This window comes from Mustela lutreola, chromosome 3 (genome assembly GCF_030435805.1).
Source record: "Mustela lutreola isolate mMusLut2 chromosome 3, mMusLut2.pri, whole genome shotgun sequence".
Lineage (NCBI taxonomy): Eukaryota > Metazoa > Chordata > Mammalia > Carnivora > Mustelidae > Mustela > Mustela lutreola.
The window spans coordinates 192,221,639-192,244,603 of NC_081292.1; the positions used below are offsets into that span (position 1 = coordinate 192,221,639).

General features: G+C 43.6%; 1 protein-coding gene across 4 annotated transcripts in view; it reads left to right on the top strand.

Annotated features, from left to right (window-relative positions):
* PLEKHM3 (pleckstrin homology domain containing M3) overlaps window positions 1–22,965 on the top strand; it is a 184,135-nt gene that overhangs the window by 108,545 nt on the left and 52,625 nt on the right. Inside the window, exon 7 of one of the 4 annotated variants that reach the window (XM_059168230.1) lies at window positions 12,310–13,723. The exons of the other annotated variants lie outside the window; for them this stretch is intronic. Coding sequence (XP_059024213.1) covers window positions 12,310–12,339 — 30 coding nt within the window. The 3' untranslated portion in view covers window positions 12,340–13,723. Of the gene's footprint in view, window positions 1–12,309; window positions 13,724–22,965 lie in introns of those variants that run through there. 4 annotated transcript variants of the gene reach the window in all.

A 22,965-nucleotide genomic window follows, 5' to 3' on the forward strand; every position in this document is an offset into this window, starting at 1 on the left:
TTTCAGGTGAATTTCTGTTCAGCAAGTAGATACTGTTAGAAAATCTTACCAGTCCATGCTCTTTGACTGTAAATCTAATGTAATATACTGAATTTTTACAAAATAAAATCATAAGCAGAAACTTTCTGGAGGAGGAGGTGTGAATGCAGTGTTTTGTTTTGTAACTGACAGCAGTTCTTTCTAAAGCATATGGTAGACAAGAACTAAGCATCTGTGAGTGAATGGACAGTATTGAGGCATGTTTTGAACGGGGAAACTGAGGCACTTTTTATAACTTTCTCCTGCTTTGATACTTCAGGAGGGGGAAGTACAAAAGAATTTGTGTCTTATTTTCTATCTATCTAGCATTAATCACAAATCCAGGAGAAGACTTTAAGATAGGAATACAATAAAAAAGATAAGCCCCAATGGGACAGTAGGAACAGTACCGTAACTCTGACTCCACTAGCTTTCTGTATTAGCGCTCTCCTTTCCCTGTGAAGTATGTGACAGACCATCTCCTTACTTACATTGCTGATAAGAAAATTCCACATTGTACCAGTAGAATACATTAGTATATGTAAGTTAAATGTTCAAAAGGTCATAGTTGCTCTTAAGGAGCAAATCAGAACTCTGGTTTAACAGTTCATTCCTCAGACTATGTAAGTGATAGGAGAATTCTTCTCAAGTTCCTTCTACTTACTGAAAGGAAAGGTCAGATTTAACTTCTTAGTTTTGGCTACCTGTGCTCTTGTGACAAACCTAAAATGTATTCTAATGACTAAATCTTCTGGTGTTACTCCCCTTTGGGGCATATGTAAGCTAAGCACTGAATGATTCCATTCGTGTGTGATTCATGAGAAAGGATACTGGATGGTCCCATGGGTGAGGCAGCGGCTTTGAGTAGCCCCTCTGCGCCGCCCCCTCCACGGCCTACCACCTACCACACCGGCTTGTGGGACAGTCACCTCCTCCAGGCCCTAAATACCCAAACTAGACCTTACCTTCCAGCTAAGGCATTTAGATTCCAGTTAATATAAAATACTACCTGAGAAGAATAAATTATTTTGGCACAAATTCTCTTGTCTTATTAATAAGTTAGAAGCACAGGATGGGGGACGCCTGGGTGGCTCAGTTGGTTAGGCAGCTGCCTTCGGCTCAGGTCATGATCCCAGCGTCCTGGGATCGAGTCCCACATCGGGCTCCTTGCTTGGCAGGGAGCCTGCTTCTCCCTCTGCCTCCGTCTGCCTGTGCTCGCTCTCCCCCCCCCCCCCGCCTCTCTGATAAATAAATTTTTAAAAAATCTTAAAAAAAAAAAAAAAAAGAAGCACAGGATGGTATTCATGGGGAGATAAATTTCAACAGACGTGATGATGAAAGAGATGGAACAGTCTGGAATTTGGAGTACTTACGAGATGGGAAGTGGGAAGGATGCCAGTAGAGAAGGCCCCATAGCACTCAAGAGCCATAGAGAAAGAGAGAAGTAAATCAAATGTGTTACCACCTTTGTAGAGTTGCCTAGAATGGTCTGAACTGCTTGTTCTATGACAAAGCAGTAAACACGTAGCAACTGGGCATGTAAACATTCAGTGTATGGATGAATACATACACTGTCCCAAAGTTATTAGCACACTGTCCCCAAGGAAAACAAACTAATTTAATGTTAGCCCCTAAACAAAACATTAGAAGAGCTTCTCTGTAAAACAATGCACAGAATTCTAAAACTAAAGATCTACACTTATTATACATTGGGATAATATGTTGTTCATTGTTGCAAACTTCCTGAACACTAAATAGTACTGAACAGCTAGCCAGCTTTTCAGTTCATTTTTTCACTAGTCCCTCACACACATAGGACTTAGAAGTTGTCATCTCTGTGACCTACACATTTATCAAAATGGGCACCGGGGGAAAACCGACACAAATGGTGGTCCCACCATGAAGATTATCTAGCTAGTTTTCTAGCTAGTGACTACAGTCGCCAAAAGGCAATGCTTAGGAGATTTCAAAGCCACTTTTTAAAAACAGACTTTGCTGAATTCTTCTTTGAGGAAGTATGTGAGCAATTTTGCACAGCCCTGCCCCACCAAGCAAACAATCAGAGAAAGTTATTCTCTGTGGGCGCTGTTCACAGAATCAGCACACAAAGGCCGAGCCTAAGTGGGCACCCAGCACAGCTGCCCTTTCACCGAAGAAGCAACAGGTGATGACCTTTATTCACACGAAGCTGACATCTTTGAATCCACAGTCCACAGGAACACAGCGCCTCAGTGCCCACAACCGAGTCACCAGTCTCCAAGCCTGAGGAACTTGTATTCATAGCCTCTCAGCACCCCTGATCCCTGCGCCATTGTCCACCCAGGCCTTAGTGGGCAGGGTAACTAATTAGGAGCATTTGGACTTAACAAGCAGAAAAACAAAGTGTGACAGCTTGCCTGTGTTGTTCCGTGGCCCGGGCCTGTGTCCGGCGCAGCCGTCACTGCCTTCAGAAACTTCTGAGGTAATCTGGAGCAAGGTGGGAATGAGGCCTCCATTAAAACCTCACTAAATCTCTTTTAGCTACTTTAGCCAGAGCTGTTCTTATCAGTGAGTTAGAAAAGAGGCCCATAAATTATTGGGGGGGGGCACAAATCATGCCTTTTAAATAAGCAGATTTTTCAAAAGTGAGCGTGTGCTTCAGGGGTAAAGGGAAGGAATTGAGCGTTCTTCTTTGAAGAACTGGCAGGCCGGCACCAGAGCAAATGGAAAGTCACGGTTTCTCCAGAGAGGTATATCTTGAGCAGCTGTGGAATAGTTGAGGCCTCGTGCTCAGTCCTCTGGGGGGGTTCAGGTCCCAGGGGAAAGGGTAGGGGCAACTGCTGCTAAGTGCCTGGGCTGGAACCTGGCTCTTCTGACTCTTCAACAGGAGGCCTTCAGTCTTTGGAGTCTTGACTACTGGTTTTCTGGTGTTTTGGTGATGGGGCCAGTTAGTTAAGCAGGTGCTTCACAAGGTGGTGGTACAGATTGCTCTTTATGCCAGCTGGTTAGTCTTTGTCTGCTCCGAGAACACTGTCTGCAGACGCAGGCACCGCACCCGGCTACGTGCACACACCTGGTCCGCAGACACAGTAAAGCATGGGGGAAGGTGGGCAGGGCGAGGCCTGTGGCAGAAACTGGGGGTAGCTAAAGGCAAGGTTTTGCTCTTCTTGGGAACCCAGGCCAGAAAGAGGACCATGTGTTGTAAGTACTGGATGGAGGTTCTCATGCTCCAGTTGAGAAAGAGCTTGATTGAGATGGGATTTCAGAAGTCATAGGGGAGCCCGTGAAGCGTAGACACCATGATAATAGATGAGGTAGCAGCCGCAGAACTGGCTGGGGCTCAGTCCGTGCTGAAATCACTTTCCTGGAATCCAGTTTCCTGGCCCTGCTTCTACTCTGGCTTCCAACCATCCACGTTTTTTGGTTGTTGTTGATTTGGGCACCGTATTATTGTTGTTGTTTCCCATTTATAAAAATGCAGCTAGAATACTAACTAGGCAAGGGCCTACTTTCAAAGACATAGAGTGAGGTTAGTGTCCATTTTACCGTTGGTGGAATTAGACCCTCCCTGCCCAGCCCCACATCCTGCCAGTTCACACACAAATGTTGTTAATCCCTAGGAACAGGCAAGATGGACCGGCAGCAAAGCTAAGCTGCCACGTGGTCAGAGAAGTAGCTGTCACAACGGTGGTTGCTCAGTGGGGCATAAGTCTGTGCTTATGTGTCACTGTATAACAGATTACCCCAAAACTCCATAACCGGAAACAAAAGTAAACCCTTTTCTCCCCTGGTTTCTGTGGGTCAGGAATTTGGGAGCAGTTTAACTGGGCATTTTGGGCTTGGACTCCGTTAGGAGGTTGTAGTCCAGATACAGTCATTGGAAGAAGCCCTAACTCGGGCTGGAGGATCTGTTTCCAAGATGAGTTACTTCCACAGTGGCCAGTTGGTGCTGGCTGTTGGTGGGAGGCCTCTGCTTCTCCTCACCTGGGCATCGCCACAGGCTGCCTTGTGAGCGATCTGAGCCCGTGAAAGCCAGGCTGGGTCTTTGCCTCGCAGGTCAATGAGCCATCACTTCTGCCACATTCTCTCCAATTGAAATAAGTCATAGTTTGCAAAGACGGCTGCGCAGCATCTCCCATCCCGCATGCCCTCCTTGCATCGTGACTCTGACGTTCCTCCCATCGAGAGGTGGCGTCTGTGTTCCCTTTCCCTGAATTTGGCTGCACTTGTCACCATGGAAGCGATGCCAGGATGCTATGTGGCTTCCAAGGCTGGGTCAGCTTCAGCCTGGCCGTTCACACTTGGAAATAGCCACCATGCTTTAAGGGAACCCAAACCAGCCCATAGAGACCAGAGGAGAGGCCGACAGCCATCATCAACCACTAGGCATGAAGTGAAGATACTTTCAAAGGATTCCCACCTCTAGCTGAAAGTCTTCTCAGCAGAGGCAACAGGAACAGAGCAGAGCAAAGCCATCTCTACTACATCCTGCCTGAACTTCTGACCCACAGAATCTGAGAAGAAAATGATTGTTTTACACCACTAGATTTGGGGTACATTGTTGTGCAGCAGTGGTTACTGGAACACAAGTAACTCAGCTGTTAGAAGGTTTCCTAGAGGCTGTGATCTCAGTTGAAATGTGAGGGCCTATAGGCAGAAATGGAGGGAAGAGAATGGGAAGAGAACTTTTAGGCCTTGGTAGTTTCAGACCTAATCTACAGTGTTTCTGTCATGGAAGAAAGCAGGAAGAAGTTTTCATGACGGACTTTGACATTTTTGAAGAACGTTCTGTCTGCATGCTTCAGGATTATTTTGATAAATGGTCTCAACAAACATTTGTGGAATGAGTATGATGGAATCACTTTCTTCAGAAATGAATGTGAGGAAAAAAATCTGTGAAGGAGTCTCCAGGCTAGAGCTACACAGAGTGTGGAGTTTATAATTTTTCTATCCCACCTGTGCTCCTGAAACATGAGCCAAATTCTCAGTCACCAGAGGCTTGGCTGGGTGTCCCTCCCTATTCATTCATTCAGATGTTAATGAAGTACACACTGGGTGCCCAGAGCTATGCTGGCCCTGAAGTTGAGGGAGCTCATTTTCTCAGAAAAAGACTAGTGATTCTTCCTGGTTACGGTCAAACTCTTTGTACTTTGTCTTTGTGCCAAGAACTTCTGGTAGAGGCCGCCCATGACTGTGCTCAACCTAAAGACATCCAGCAGGATTTTACCCCTGAGGACCCCTGATGCCAGCCACTCTGCCACATTTGTAGTTGGTCCTCAAGGGCCCAGAGGGATCATGAGAAGGCTGTCTAGCCAGGTGTTGAAGGCTAAGGAGGTTTCTAGTATTTCCACAAAGTCCATTCACTTGATGTTGCTGCAGAGCTGGAGCAGGACGGCAGACTCCCAAGACAGCATTAGCGCACGTGTCTTTAACCACACCGTTGGCTGCATGGGACCGTGGCCTGCACTTTGGTCTACATTTGGAACTTGTTGCTTTTCAAGTGATATTGCCCCCATCTTTCTGAGGTAAAATTAGAAGGCTAACTGGGGCAGCCTCTGTTATTGTCTGTTTTTAAATTTCTGGCTAAATCCTAGTGAACCATCAACACATTTGCTCCGGGAATTTTAAACAGGATTAAAATCTTTTTGACAGCAGGGGAGATCTTTATAGCCCAACAAATCAAGGAAAGGTACAGGGAGCAGTACGAGTCACTCAGAAAGCTGCTGAAGCATTAATAAGCCTGGACTTCTGTAAGCTGTTGAACAGGTTTCTTGTCACTCAGAAATTCACTTCTTTCCCAAGAGCCATTCATTCATCTGTCCATACAAGAAGCAAGTGATAAATGGTATATTATGTACTAGGCACTTACCGTGCCAGGGCCGGGGCCAGGATTAAAGCGCCTGTCCTCTGAGAACATTCTCTCCCGGTTCTGTACTGGTATGCCAAGCACATTGCAGGGGCAGCCTAACCATGCCATTCTGCATTTAAAGGAGACCCATATGGCTTTCGAACAGGGTTGCTGCAGGGGCCAGGCAAGCAGCATCCTTGCCCGAGGCAGGCCCAACTGGAGACTTCAGGTCGTGATGAGAAACTAGAGAGCATCCCCCTCTGAAGGGGACAGCTGTTTTCCAGTAGCCCCAGAGTTGTCATCTCTTTCGTTTTCCAAGAGAAGCCGGAAATCCGTATTTTTATGTGAAATTTCTCAATATTTAAACACTCTGCAGGCCAAACAAAACACAGCCACTGGTTTTGACCTCTGCTTTATAATAGAGAATGCCTGCTTTTGTTCCGACAAAACTAATGAATGCTCAATTACGAGAAGGAATTTGGAGGTTGGTGTTAGATTGTGCTTCTCAAAAGGCTCCAGACCCCATCCTAAACCCTTGAGATGCTAACTGACAGACTTGCACAGGCTGACAGCTGGGCTCTGAAAGTAGACACACACAAGGAAACAGGCGAGCTATTCCAGGTCACTTTGCAGGGTCAGGGCAGCAATGCAAACATTAGGAAGGCCGAAGACAAAGGTCAGGGGGCAGCAAGGAGGCCCTCCATTTCCTCAGCTGTTGGTTCATAAATCATATTCAAAAGGTATCACCAGATTCCCTTTCTCTGGCACTGCTTTGTGAGGTGGAAAATTAAATAGAAATCAGAATTAAGATGGCTGTCAGGAGCCTTTAGGAGACCAGCAGGCCAGTGTGAGGCCACCGGAGAATGAAGTTTCTGCCTGGAGAAAAGGTCTCCAAAAGGGGGATGATACCCGATGTTGGGCACTGCAGAGGGGCTGGATGGTACAGGGTGATTTACTTGGAGCCCGGCTGCCCACATTCGAATGCCAGCTCTCTCCAGACTCCCTAGTTGACCTTGGACAAGTCCCTTCTCTTCATAGCTCAAGAAGCACTTCATCTCCAAAGTCGGGGACAATGATAGTACCTTCCCCCAAAAGTTGCTCTGAGGCTTAGAGGAGTGAAGACATGTAAAGCCCTTAGAACACGGACACACAGAGCTTAGGAGCGACCAGCTTCACTAGTGGCACAAGTGCTGGGGTTAGCGTTGGCTAGGACATGGCGACCTTTCGTAAATGGCCTGCCTTGGCTTTCTCGGGCAGTACCAAGTCACCACCTCTGTGGACACCTCTGCAGCCACCACACAGAAGTCCTGTTTGATCTACCTGTTTAGCCTCTCTGATCCTGAATGGGCACTCAGCCACGGGTCCTACTGTAGCAGCAGCTATCCAGTCACTGCATGGACCAGCACCTTGATAGGGAAAGCAGAGGAACCCTGGGTGGGCTTCCTCCTGCCTCCAGGGTGGTCCTAGACAGGACCTCCCCAGTGGCCCCACAGGGGAACTACTCTTCCAGAGCCTCCCACCCCAACTCCTTTCCTGGCCAGGCAGTGAGACCTCCCTTGAGGACTGGACTAGATAGAACAAGTCAGAATCACATGCTGGTCTAGCCTCACCAGCCTTCTTTGGTCTTGCTAAGAGGCACATGAACCAGAAGCTGAATTTTGGCTTCCCCAAAGGTAGGCGCCTTCAGCACCTGTCTCTTGGAAGACTGCGTGCCGTTTTGGTGGGCTGTACACAGATTATCTTTTCAATTTTAACAAAATGCATTCTTTAAGTTTTGTAGAATCATAGAACGTACATTTTTTGAGCTTAAAAAATACTGAGTCCACACTGTTTCTGTAGCTATAGAAGGGCGGAGCTTACCAGACTGAGCTGTTGGCAGAAACAAAGAGAACCCATGTTTCTTTCCCACCTGCAATTATAGTTTTACTAGCTTGTAAAGCACACGGAGAATTTGCAGTACATTCTTCCTTTGCAGTTGGAGAGAGGCCCTGCTGTGAGTGTAATTGGCTTTCTAGCTTCCTTTAACGTGCAGGTGGAAGAGAGCGGGGCTGAAGGACCTTTACTCTTAGAATTAACTGATGTTGAATTGTGTTTAAATTCCATGCATCTCCCTGGATGCATGTGTTCCATTAAATCTTAGGAGTGGAAACACAGCTTAACTCCGAAAATATCCCCATCCCTGTCTTTTCTTATGGCTTTACAAAAATAAGTTGGTGTTTTTTCTTAATGGATTTTTAACCCCTGAGGGGATTATTCTCAACCCTGTTATAACCCATGTATTAAAGATATAGGGCATCTTTAAATAACAATTTCACACAGGACACTGAACTTGGACCACTTTTTTCCTCCAGTTTTGGCTTTGCACAAATCTGTTCGCAAGAGGATCTCATACTCTTTACTGCATTATTTCTGGAGCCCTAACTTTCCTGATGTGTGAAGGGAAAGGTTAAATTAAACAATTTTTACAGCCCCTCCCAGCTCTGGGACCCTAGTTGCATGATCCTTGAGAAGTGATTAAATTGTAGGAGCCACTCTACATTTACCTATCTACTTTCTGGGACTTCCTTGCCAGTTTTCATAACTGGGCTCTGGGCATTGCAAGAAACCTGGAATGAAGGCTAGATACCCGCTCCTTCAGTTCCAAGGGATAAATGTCAAGATTTCCATTTGCGAAAGATCCTTAAATAGGATGCTTAAGACTTTAAGCATTTTTCACAAATAGGATCTGAAGGACAGCCTACAAAACAAGTGAAATACACTAATTGTATATAGCCCTCAAAGACAAATTAACTTCCTAATACCTTAACATCTCATGGCACAATAGTGCCCAGCACACAAAAGTTGGCCAGTAAAAAATGTGCAGAAGGTAATATGCCACCTAGTGAATTTGCTCCTAAAATGCACACATCAGTCGGGTCATCTGGTGAACTGGATATCGGTGTGTGTGTCCAGGCTACAGGTAGAGTCAGGTAATGGACAGTGGAAGAATTGGGCGTCCTAAGGGAAGGCTTATGAGAAAGAAAAAGGGAATCAGGGGAAGGATGCTGTTGAATGGATTCTCAGCTGGAGCAGAGGTCAGGGTGCAGAGAGAAGGTCTAGGCAATCCCAGGTAGTAAAACAATGGATATGGGTTTCATCTTTTTCTCCTTTCTCTGCCGGTTGCCAGCTGGGGGGCAGGGACTGATCATCGGACAGACAGAAGGAGAGAGAAAGGGCCAGGACTCTCGGTCCGCTTGCTTCACCCCAGAGTTGTTGGGGCCCAGACTCACTGAGGGCAAGGGGCCTTTCATTTCACGCACTTGGTCAAGGAGGGAGTACAGGGAAAACCTCTGACCCAGGGTGAACATAGTTCGTCCTTTACCAAGCTACGTATCTCTGGTGCTTGGTCTTTATAAAATGAGAACATTGTACTAATTAATCGTAGCTATTTTTTATTACATGTTCAAAAAATGTGACTTTTATTACAGAGTGCTTACTTTAGGACGGACTGTGTTCTAAACCTACATGGATTATCTCATTTAATCCCAGTTGCCCTCTGAGATAACTACTATTATTACCCATCCTGTACACATGAGGGGAACTTGCCTAAAGTCATCTAACTAAAGTACAGGCGCTGAAATTCAAATACAAGCTGCCCTATTCTAGCACATTTCCTCTTCTGTGTCAGTTTTGTATGAAATATTTCAGACTGATCAAATCAAAGAATAACAACTATGACCAGCTGCTTGATTACCCCTGCAGTTGAAGGACCTCTTCTCCAATGGACACACACTCTGAACCACCCCATTGTACTATTTCTCACCAGCACTAACATTATTTCCGGAAGCATCCTGGTACCAGACCCACCTGACAGCAAGGCCACGCCGTACCACTGCTGAAGCTCCGCCAGGTCTTACCACTGGGTAGGAGGGAATAGAAGGCAAAGAGGGGAACAAAACTAGGTAAATGCGCCCATCACTAGCCTCAGAGTAGTGCCCAGGAGAGTCCATACAGATGCTGCAATCGTAGTGGTCAGACCCAGCTTCCTACCCAGATTCCCCCAAATAGTCCATAGGCCCTAAAATTTCTACAGGTCAGTTTTAACCGCTGCCATGGTGGTCAAAATATTTTTGTTCTTTCCAGCCCAGGGACCAGTAGTCATCAAAAACAGCAAAATTCCAGAACAAAGAACTGGATAACACTCAGAATATATTACAGTCCCAAAGAGAAAGCATACTAATTACATACAGACTTATGACACTATGAATTTGCTTTTTGTTTTGTTTTGTTTTTTAAAAGTTTGGACTTAACATATTCTAGATCCATAGCTATGGCTGACCTGTGTCAGTGGTGTTTATATATTTATAGCTAGTCTGCTTCCAAAAAGGGCTTTTGTGGTAGAGCTTCTATCTTTTCCTCTTCGTGTGTGTGTATGTATGCACTTGTGTGTCCATAACTGGCTAATTCCCATTCCTTGGCATTGGTTTAAATCATTGGCATATGTCCTTATCAGTGATTCTTTGCTGCTCAAGATCCTGTGTGCCTGGAATTCTGCTAGCATCCCTCCCACAGAATGTGGTTAGAAAACCTAACTCTTCTAGAATTGCCTTCAGCCTAAAGGTTCCTTTCAGCTACTGGAAGAATAGAGAACAAAAATCTGATGCAGCTGACATTTTAGGTGTGTATATAATTTACCAAATTGTTGACCGCTCAGCTCTTAGTCAGTGGTCACAAAAGGAATTAGAAACCCTCCCCTGCTACCCCACAACCCAAAGAAGGAAGGGTGTTCCTTGGCTTTGGCACAGAAGGCTTCTGGCACAGCGTCAAACAGCAGCACAATGGTACATGTTGGCCACAAAAGGCTTTGGGGTAGCGGAAAGGGCCAAGATAGTTGTGGCATAAGTTGGCCAAGATATTAAGCAGATCTGAGTTTAATTTGACATAAAGATAACAACTCTTTTTGTTTTCCAACTGGCTGCTGCTTTCTGTGTCTCCTTGGGACTAAAGATTTTAGCCAGAAGCTAGTTCATAAGGGCATTCAAGTCCTTTCAAAGTGAGACATGTAATGGTCTTTACACAAGCTTTCACGTTTGGCTGGACAAGATGGAGTGAGGATAAAAAGGCACACGGGGATCTGGGAGAAGCTGAAAATGGATCTTGAGGCTTGAATTCCTTCTAGGAGTTTGCTTAAGCCACACTGCCTGAGCTTAGAATAGAGGCAGGCAGTCTGTCTCCTCGGGATAAGGGAAGATTTGGAACTCAGCTACTGTGAGGTCTTGGCCCCTACTGTGTATTCTGGTTTGTTTTGTTAGCACGAGCAAGTTATTCTCGTTTCTGCCTCTGGGGTTTTCTTCAGCACACTTATGAGCTGTGAGTCTCCACCCCACTGACGGGATGGACAGAAGGGGATAATGCAGGGGGAGGGGGACCAGTTGCTTCAGCTGCTTCAGATGAGGAAGGCAAAGAAACTTCAGACCTTGGAGCGAGCTTCTGAATCCATCAGGGGCGGGGAGGGGGGACACCACAAGGACTAAAGTCTTCTCTTCCCAAGGTGCTAATGAGGCCAGATATGCTATTTAGGAAAACCAACTAATTGCCTCAGTTGTGATTTTATTACCCATGAAATGGTTACCAGTGGAGGAGAAGCTGAAATCAGTGAAGTATAACCAATCAAAAGGAATTAGGAGATAGACCTAAAAATGATGTTATATTTACTGCAATAAAAAGAATGCTAGCCTCTTTCAAAAACAATGGTTATGAGCACCACAGGAAAGCACCAGCACTTCTTGACTTGGACTGCGTTTCATGACCTTCTAAGTAGTTGTTAAGTGCTAGGTACTATGCTCTGTGGTATGGTGGATTCAAAATATGTGTAAGACAAGACACACATTCCAGGTGGGCAGAGTGCTGAAGGGGTCGTCTGAGTGGACAGAAAATATATTTGGGAGAAAATGAGCAACCCCTCCCACCCAGGATATGGAGATGCCTGCCCAGTTCCCAGGCTGGGAGCAGAGAAGATGCAGTTTTAAGATTCTTGCCAAGACTATGCTATACACCCCCCAACAAAATGTTACCTGACTTTGTTCTTAGGCCTGCTTGTAACGACCTTTAAAAATAATCCACAAGGGGTACCTGGTTGGCTCGGTAGAGCATGCAACTGTTGATCTCACGGTTGTGAGGTCAAGCCCCATGTTGGGTGTAGTGCTCACTTAAATAAATGAAAATAAAAACAGTCCATAAGTGGAAAAATTCAACCTTGAATGCAAGTCTTTATTCATCCTGGACTCCACTACTGAAAACAATGCCTGGGCAAGAGGAAGTGCCCAATAAATAAAGAGTGAATGAATGAATCAGTTACAGGAAGAGGAAGACAAGGTTGAGAATGGGCTCAAAAGGGGCTGTGCATTAATTCAAGCTGTGTTACTGCATACGTGAGCATTTGTGAACTGAAGAGTTCACTAAATTGATCTTTTGTTTCTCTTTAGGATTGGTTAGTCCTGAGTTTGGAGGACTGAAGCATGTGCTTTGAAAGGCAGTGTACTACTGTAATGGTTGAGGGCCTGGAGTCTGGCGCCAAAGAGCCTGGGCTTGTATCTTAGCCACACCCCTTACCTGCTGTGTGACCTTGAGCAAATAACTTAAACTTGTTATGCCTCAGTTTCCTTATCTGTAAAGTGGGGATTATTAAAGTATTTCCCCACATAAGATTGTGAGATTAAAGGAGTCCCAGATACATCAAGTGTTCTGAGGAACGGCTGGCGGTTAGTGAGTACTCTGGGGCTGCGATTGTTAAAAGTCCCTCAGTCATATTAACAAAATTCAGTTAATTTACACACTGTAATGAGGCTTTATCATGCACCCTGTCCGGGGTGCTTTCTTTCTCTGTTTTATTCTAGCAGTTAAAGCTATCCATGAATAGTAAGAACACTTCAACAGACATTAGAAACCGAAAGGAGGGCACCTGGATGGCTCAGATCGCGATCCCAGGACATTGGGGTCGAGCTTCACGTCCGGCTCCCTGCGTAGCCCTCTGCTTGCCGCTCCCCTAGCTGTGTGGTCTCTCCTTCTCTGACAAATTAATAAAATCTTAATTTAAAAAAAAGAAAGAAAGAAAGAAAGAAAATTCCCTGCCTGGACAGTTTGGTGTATATTTCACATCTTCTTTCCACCACTACCACCAATCTTTTCTAGTTTAGATGACCCGTTTCTCCATCTCTGACATGGATAATAATTTACCTTCCATGGCTGATAAGGGAGCCAATCAAAAACATATATATTGAACTTTTATTGAAGTATGTGAGCATATTAAATAGTGTAATAAAAATGCCATTTCAAATGGCCCAGCAGAAAACACTAATACTGGCATTTTACTTTTTTTTTTTTTTAAGATTTTATTTATTTATTTGGCAGACAGAGATCACAAGTAGGCAGAGAGGCAGGCAGAGGGAGAGAGAAGCAGGCTCCCTGCCTAGATCTGCCCGATGCGGGGCTCGATCCCAGAACCCTGGGATCGTGACCTGAGCCGAAGGCAGAGGCTTAACTTACTGAGCCACCCAGGCGCCCCAATATTGGCATTTTAAAAAATACATTTAAAATAGCAGTTGAGGGCACCTGAATGACTCAGTCAGTTAAGAGTCTGACTCTTGATTTCAGCCCAGGCCGTGATCCCAGGGTTGTGAGATCAAGCCCCGCACTGGACTCACGAGCTGGGCGTGGAGCCTGCTTAAGATTTTCTCCCTCAGGGCGCCTGGGTGGCTCAGTGGGTTAAAGCCTCTGCCTTTGGCTCAGGTCATGATCTCAGGGTCCTGGGATCAAGCCCCGCATGGGGCTCTCTGCTCAGCAGGGAGCCTGCTTTCTCCTCTCTCTCTCTGCCTGCCTGTCTGCCTACTTGTGATTTCTGTCTGTCAAATAAATAAAATCTTTTTAAAAAAATATATTTTCTCCCTTGCTCTGCCTTTCTCCCTTGCTCTAAAAATAAAAAAATAAAATAGTTGATTTATTAGTACTCATAGCTTTATAATGTGGTTTCTAAAGTGAAAGTGATAACAGCCAACAGAAGTATCAAAAAAGACAACATGTAGCTATCGTGATATTGAGATAAAACTAAAAAATCTGAGTTTGGCAGAATGATACTGCCAGTAACATTGCATTTAAGAATGTTCGCCTTTTCTACTATCAGGTCTTACAGCATATTCTTGGTAGTAAATTACTTTATATGTAAGTGTGTACAAATATATATTATACACGGTCATATATTTAGGGAAATGGTCTCCTTTTCATAATTCGAAAATTCCTGGTGACTCCATTTCATTAACACATATTCTCATGTGATGTTAACTCCCTGCTTCCTGAGATGCCCTATAATTTACACTGCTGACATTACCTGTGACAATTGTGATTATTACAGCTAGTTCAGAATTCTTTAAAAATGAATGAAAAGCACAGAGGAAAAATTAATAACCTATGAATGGGGAAGGGCTGGGGTGGCAGGGGCAAGGGAGGAAGGCAGCTTGGCCCAGGAATGGCCCAGGAATGGCCCAGGAATGGCGTCGAGAACGGAGAAGAAAGGGAGCCGACTGCCTGCAGCCATGTTATTTTTACTGCGGCTTCTTGCTCCTCTCCACCCGCCTCTTCCAGTCTGAGCTTTGAATACAGTTGCATTTTCACCACAGAACTTGGCCTGGTCTCCTCAGGGACTTTCTCTTTCCCATCTTTCCATAAATTATAGGTTTGCACATGAGAACAGAACAGATGATTCCCATTATCTTTTGGGTTGGGTTAGGATTTTTTTTTTTTTTTTTAACCTGCCTACTCTTAAATATGTATCCTAGTTCAGGGAGGTGGAGCTTTTGTTAACACAGTGGCATATCCACCAAGGACCTTCTTAATAGGATGGCTTTAACCTGGTTTCCTTGACCAGTACAATGGCGATCATTTTCCTTGGCCTTTAAATACTCACAGGAAGTCATTGCTCCAGAAGAGCCGGGCCTTGCCCGAGTTGTTCCCTAGTACCCCTAGCACTTGAACTCCACCTGGCATGCTGCAGACTCTGCCTGAATGTCTGTGGAAATTGTGCTCCTTATTTTGGTGGTAAAGTGATGTTTCTAGGACACTACTGTATTTTCATAAATGAGCCATTCAGATCATTGTAATCAAATAGCTCCAAGTGTTCATTTCCAGAACATAGAGACCATTTATAGATAAGGTGTAGAACTCACTGAAAGTTAGAGCCACTGCTAGTAGTTAAGGTTTAATGAGCTCCAACCCTGGGCACTCTTTAAAAAAAAAAAGAAAGGAGGGGGGAGGAAGGAAGGAAAAAAAGATTTTATTTTTTAAGTAATCTCCACACCCAGTGCGGGGCTTGAACCCACAACTCCAAGTTCAAGAGTTGCATGCTTCACCATTGAGGCAGCCCAGCGCCCCTGGGCACTTTTCGATTAGACCCCCAGACCCGTGCAAACTCAGTAAACAATGGGGAAAGGAATTTACTGTATTGCAGCGGAGTTTCTTCTGCTCTTCATGGTCTCCCCTAAAGTACTCAAGCCAAGCTTTCTAAAAGGAGTAGGTCCTAGGGAAAAGGTGTGAGGGGAGATTAGAAGATGTGACTTCATTCCACTTCCAGCATCTGGAACATTCTATTGCTTACAGACATTATAAAAGTAGAGTGAAGGAATTTACAAAAATTGTCCTCGACAGTGTGGGAAGAGAGACGTGGGAAAGGACAGATAACATTTTTAAGAAAGAATAGTTAACATTTGATGCAGAATTCAATAGAAAAGCCAAGCAACCCTCTGAAAAAGCGGAAGAAAGGAGGATGAGGACTTGGCCTGATCAGAAAAAACCTAACAATCCCGAGGTCTGTAGGAGAAGGGAGGCCACTCACAAATGGGGGATGATGACAGCAAAAGGAAAAACCTGACGCGTTCAACTTGGGGCACTGGAGGAAGGAACAGAGCTGAATGGAGAGGAGGAAGGAGCAATAAAGGTGTTCTCAAGAAGCAGGTCCGAGAGATGGAAGAGACGGTTCCTCCCTGGGAAGTGGACAGGGACTGAAGCAGACAGGTATTTTTTAAATCCAGATCCTTGTAAATGAGGCCACCATCAAGGTAGACCCAACACAGGGTCTGGAGAGTACTATAAATTTCCAAATGACCTTATCTTGTAGTTTAACAAACTCAACGTGTACTTGTCCACTATCTCTTGCCCTACCTAACCTTGACCAAGAGCTACTAAATTAATACCCTCTCTTTCTACTCAACTGCCCTGGCAGCACTGTTGTTCCCTCTGTACTAAATATAGTTCCAGGGACAAAAGGGATGAAACACATGAAAGGCAACAGCTTAGGATATGTTAATATATGTCTTTCTTGTTCAGGACCAACTAATCCATCTCCAGAGCCCCCTAGAATGACTGCTTTTTGATGTTAGCTTATTTATTTGATGATTTACTGATGAGTAAGTCTTCCCTCACTCTATTTCGCAATATGAATTAAATCATAACATGTAGCCTCTCTGAGGGCTAAATCCTATGTTACTTCTGTTGTTTACACCAAATAGAGGGGACACTGATTTCATAATTAAAAGCCTCATATATTTAGGTGACCTTGTTTACCTAAGTAACAACTTACGGTTAAGATCCTGAAAGCCTTTCGTATGACGTGACCTTTCTGTGTCAAAGGCATTGTGTATTATGCCTTAAAGGCAAAAATATATCACAGCAGTGCTCTTGGCCAAGGAAATGGGGCATGGAAGGAAACAAGCCAAATAAGCAATAAATTACCATAGATGCGTGTGTACGGAGTTACTCTTTTAATCCAAATTACTAAAGAATGGTCATTCTTCTTCCCTAGCTCTCTGTCTCTCCAGAAATATGTTGCTATATTACTATATTTCTGATACAACTTAATATAGGCCTTCAGTATCCTCATTTGGCATTCCTCAAAGTGTGAGATATTAAGAACAACATTTTGGGGCACCTGGGTGGCTCAGTGGGTTAAAGCCTCTGTCTTCGGCTCAGGTCATGGTCCCAGGCTCCTGGGATCGAGCCCCGCATTGGGCTCTCTGCTCACCAGGAAACCTGCTTCCTCCTCTCTCTCTCTCTCTCTCTCTCTGCCTCCCTCTCCACCTACTTGAGATCTCTGTCAAATAAATAAGTAAATAAAATCTTTAAAAAAAAATAACATTTTTGAGCACATACTGTACTATTTACAGTTCTGCCAGCTTTACATGTATCTCATCATTTGACCCTCACAACCAGCCTGTGAAGTGGGTATTATGGTTAAGCCCATTTCTTAGATGAAAACCTTAGGCTGAGCAGGTTAATAACTTGCTCAAAGTCACCAGTTAGTACATGGAAGAGTCTCAGAGTTTGAACTCAGGAAGGCCAGGTTAACTAGTGCTTTTAATTACTGTGCAAGGACACCTCTAATTCCGTGGAATTTCTACCAAAACGATATTGGTCGGTACAAGAGATGCTTCAGACAGTACATGGACATGGCATTAAATGACATTTAATTGCATTATGCGAAAATTATTCCCTTCAATTCTCTTTCTGTCCTTGAGGTTAAATTAAACAAAGATTTATTCTGGTGCTGCTGTGACTTGAACCCTTAACACCTGCTGATCTTTTTTTTTTTTCTTAACAGAGTTGGCAGGAGGCTCAGCGTCTTCCAGCCAGTTGTGTTATCTTGATTTTATGGCAAGGGATACTGGTTTCCATTTATGGTATTCATATAAGGCCTTCATTTTTAAATAAACTTACTTGAGTCAACAAATGACTCCATCTAAACAAAGCATTAAGTAAATATTGCAGGTGGGATGCAGCTATGACAACGTTTGTGAAAGTGTTTTCACATGACTCAAGTTTGGGAAACACTGTCCTGATTCTTCTATTTTGAAGTTAACTTTAAAGCAGTGGGTTTGGCAACATTGAGAGATTCCTTCGTTCTAATCAGAAAGTTCCCTACCTTCCCTCTATGGATTGAGGGCTCATCTGGGGGCGGGGGGAGTTTTCACTAAATTATACAGAAAGGAGAAAAATAATACAATGTGGGGTATTTTTAATACCACCATATAGGCTAAAAAAATTTTTTCTGAAATCATATTCTATCTACATTTTTAGTTTTAAAATCCCATTACTTTCTCGTGAAATGATAGTGATAGTCAATAGGGTGTTTGTCTTTCAAATCCTTATTTAGAAGAAGTAAAAATTCGAGACCTTAAAAAAAAAGTGGTGCTGATCCAGAAAACATGAAATTTGGGTGCCATTGCTCAGTCACCATTCATGGTAGGATTCCTCTTCATTGCCCAGCAGTCTCAAATACTTCAGGAAGGGTGATATGGAATCATGCCAAGCTCTTTCTAAAGGGCATTTCAAGCATTTTCTTCAGGGAAATTATTAAAGAGATTTTGCTTATGAAATTCACTCGTGTCTGTTCTCGGGTTTATAGTTTTCATATCAAGACTGCAGTGCTAATTATTAATAAAAAAGTTTTTCAAAGATGAGAGATCTCTGAAATAGTTAGTATGAGCACCCAGTCCACTGAAATACTTATATTTGCTAAAATGTTTATTTCATTTTGCACTTCCAAAGTGGAAGGTTCAGAGCACAACTGAGAAATACTTGAATAGTCATTGGTTTTTTTGTTTGTTTGTTTTCTTTAATGTTGCTGTTGTTTCTGGGACTCAGGAGATTGGAGAAGCTAAAAATCTTGGACATATTTAAGAAGAAAAGTCATTTTTCTGTTTTTTCGTATCATGCTTTGACCAACACATTATTTTACTCTGAGATTTCAGAGCTGATTTAGAAGGAAGCCATTTGGAGATGCAGAAAGAGTTGTAAAAGGAAGAGGAGGCCCCAAATGCCCAGTGTCAAGACTAGAGTTGGAAGGGTTAATTGTAAGGCTAAAGCACAGACAAGAAGCAAAGTTCAAAGACTCCAGCAAAATTTAAGATGATTTGTCAGGATAGGTCTGAGTTAGCCAGGGGAGATCTGGCAAGTTCAAAGCCAGCATTGGCCAGCAACCCCAAATCAACATGATAGCTGCCATAGTCAATGTTCTAAGGAAGAAAACAAAGAGAGCTCTCAGACCTGAGACAGTTCGAGGCCTCTGGTGAATATTACTGGCTTTCATGTTTTTACTTCACAAACTCTTAAGATGTCAGAGTAGCCCTGTCCCTTACATGGCTTTCCTTGTACCTTAAAGAATTGTTATGGAAAGACAGCCAGATTCTCATCTTCATGTGCCCAATGACCTCAGTTTCAGCAGCAGAGGGCAATGGTTTGTTCTGGTCTGATGCTAAGTCCCATATCCGTATGGAGTCCTTTGTGATCCAATACAAGGAGACCTGGACCAGACCCATCAGACTAATGTCCTCTTTTTTCCACTTGGGAGTAGCCATGACCCAGAGTACCTGCAGAAAGCAGGGCCAGACTGAAATATGTGGATGCCTAAGCAGCCTAATATCCTGGCATCTTACTCAATGGTACTCTTTCAACGTGCTTTCAGTATGTACTCAGAGTATTTAATATATTTAGTAGATAGGGGAAAAGTGAGAGAAACTCATTATCAATAAAAATACATTATACTTCTCTCTTTTGAAATGAAGTATTTATTACATGCTCTAACACTAGCACTACCTTTTTACCTTATTTGGAATGGGATTCCTGATAAATGTTTCCATAACTCTGAACTTGCTCATGTTAGTCACAGCCTCTCCAAGAGTACAAGCAATATACATGGATATAATTACAAAGTCTTGATTTAAAATATACTTTTTTCTGGCTTTCATCTTAGCAAAATGTTTTCAATTTTTTCATATACCAAATCTTGTCATCATCATTATCAGTTTTTCTTTTTCTTGCCCAGTCGACCTAGCTAGAACCTTCAGTAAAATGTTGAATTGATGTGTTGAGAACAGACATCCTTGTCTGGTTCCTGATCTTAAGTATAAAACGTTTGATCTTTCATCATTAAATGTACTTTTGGCTGAGTTTTTCCATGGATAGCCTGTATCTGTTGAAGTTCCCTTCTTTTCTTAGTCTGTCAAATACTTTTTATCACAGAGAGATGTTGGATTTTGTCTAATGCTTTTTTTTTTTCCTTTTTCTGGGGGGCATCTACTGAGATGATCATGTTGGTTTTGTCCTTTATTCTATTAATATGGTCTGTTACATCGTTTGATTTTTAGATGTTAAACCAACCTTGTATTTCTGGGATGAATCCCAACTGCTCATAGGTTGGTTTTTTTGTTTTTGTTTTTTTTTAAAGATTTTATTTATTTATTTATCTGGCAGACAGAGATCACAAGTAGGCAGAGAGGCAGGCAGAGAGAGAGAGGGGAAGCAGGTTCCCCACTGAGCAGAGAGCCCGATGTGGGCTCGGGCTCAATCCCAGGAGCCTGGGATCATGACCTGAGCCGAAGACAGAGGCTTTATATGTTGCTAGATTCATTTGGCTAGGTTTTGTTGTTTGTGTTGTTTGTTTTGTTTTGAGAGGGAGCACGGTGTGGGGGAGCAGGCAGAGTGAGAGACTCTTAAGCAGGCTCCACTCCTAGCACAGTGTCTAACACAGGACTTGATCTCACAACCCTCAGATCACGACCTGAGCCAAAATCAAAAGTCAGACGCTTAGCCCACTGAGCCACCCAGGCGCTACCAGCTAGTATTTTTTTGAGGATATTTGTATCTTTTTCCAACTGTTTAATTCTTATTTTTATTTGCAATTTTTACAGAATCAGTTGATGGACTTTTATGCAATGAAACGAATATCTTACACCCATATTAATTGATTGCTCAGATGACTGCAAGCTGCTTCATTCCAGGATGCTTTCCCTAGCTTACAGTTTCTCTGTACATGTGCTTACCACCAAAATGCTCAGTACTTAATACATAAAGAGGTTTCTTGGGACACCTGGGTGGCTCAGTTAAGTGTCTGCCTTCGGTTCAGGCCATGATCCCAGGATCCTGGGATCAAGCCCCACATCAGGCTCCCTGCCTGGTGGGAAGCCTGCTTCTCCTTCTCCCACTCCCCCTGCTTGTGTTCCCTCTCTTGCTGTGTCTCTCTGTCAAATAAATCAATAAAATCTTTTTTTTAAAGTTTCTTAAAATTTCCATTGCTATCCACTTATTCTCTAGAGGGACTAGTTCACATTTGCCAGTAATTTAAGGAGAAGCTATGGAAACATGAGCTCACTGGCACCTTATTTCCAATTTATTTGGTGACCAAGTGTAGTACAACTTACCAGTTCCATGCCCTGGCACTGGCTGGGCCACACCATAATCTAACTCTGATGACATTGGACTCTAATGTTTGGGTTCATAGTCCCTGATAGTCATAGAAGGGAACTCTCAGGATATCTTCCCATTTTATATTGTGCCAGCTATGGTCTGGGACAGCATAATCAGAAAACAATATTCATATCTTCCCCTTTCGTCACTTTCTTTGGGAGAAAGGAGACGGAACACCTATCCGAGCACATGGTACCAAAGCCTTGCCAGCTGGTGGTGAAGTCACGTGTGTGAAGCCTCCCGAGCGTAGAGTGCAGGTGTAACAGCTTGTTGAGCAGGTGCCAAGACAGACTCAGATCTGCCCTTTCCTCCAAACTAACTGCATCAATGGAAAATGATTTTTGTTATTTGATTAGAGCTTTAGGCTTAGGCAACTCTCATTGTGATAACTCAGGCTTTTTATAACTGTTTTCAGAGGAAGAGAGACAAAGAAAACAAGGGAGAACAACTCTGACCATGGTCTAAAGCCAGGCTTCTGTCACTAAGCAATAAAGAAAAATGCTCAAGTAGCCCTTGCATAAGTGGGAATTTGCGGTTGCTAAAGCTGCCCATTCCCCAAACGACTAAAATATGTTATTGGCATTTGGCACTGTTTCCTATGTTTTGCTCTCCTTAAATTTCTCTTTAAAAGAGTTTGAGTTTAAAGGCAGAACCACCGAAAAATGCAATTTAATCATAGAACTGTGAAAGGCCGAGTTAACCCCAGGATGCCCTGTTTTGTTTTGTTAAACCAGAACTTTGAACCAGGCTTATTCCCAGGGGCTGGTAGGAAGTCTAAGGGTAGGCAGAAGGGAAGGAAAAGAGAGAGGCAGAGGAAAGAAAAGGACTAGGCCAGACCAGCCCCGGGATGGCATCACCATGCACCAAGGGCTTCCCACCAAGTGACTCCAGGATGTACACTGGAAAGAGGAGCAGGAGAAAGAGATAGGAAATTGAAGAGAGAGAACTCAGAGCCAAGGGCAGGAGTGGAAGGGCGCACTGGTGGCTCAGTCTCCCATACCACAGGCCGTCACAGAACAGAACACTAGACTTCCAATGGCTTCTTGGCCCCAATTCACTTTTTTAACAGTTGTGTTTTCCCCCAGATTATTAAAGTATACTCATGTCACAGAATTTGGAAGTACAGTTACTAGGGAGAAGGTAACCATCAGGCAGCAGGGCCGAGAGGTTCAGATCCCAGCCCTTGGCAGACCAGAGTTTGGGTCCCAGGTCCACTGCTCAGCATCCTCACATGCAGTGAGGGAACATAAGATCTCACAGTGATGTGAGGGTTAAATGAGATCACTTACCTAGCCAAGGTGAGCTACTGCTGCTGCTATCACTAATAACTATTAGCCCACCAGCATGGTTAATAATTACATATACATCTGGCTAGTTCTTTTTTATGCATGTATTAGGTATAAAACATAGCTCATTCTTTACAGTATATAAATTTTAATCTTGCCTTAATTTAAATAATCTTCAGAGGCACTAACTCTTTTGTCTTGTAGAAGATTCCATTGCTGTTGCTTAATGCCTTTTCCTTTTTATTAGATATTTAGGGGTTTCCAATTTTGTATTATAAATAACACTAAGATATACATTCTTGTATAAAATCATTTAGCTTCTGATTAAGATAAATTCAGAAGAGGAATTATTATGGTCAGGGTTTGAACTTTTTAAAAGCTCTGGATATATAGATCAATACCTGCCAACATGGGAAGTTCGCCCCTCAGCATTAGCCACTGTTATTTTATTGTTTTAAGATTTATTTATTTATTTTTTAGAAAGAGGGAAAGGGAGGAGAAGCAGGCCCCCCACTGAGCAGGGATTTCCCCATGCAGGGCTCAATCCCAAGACCCCCAGGATCATGA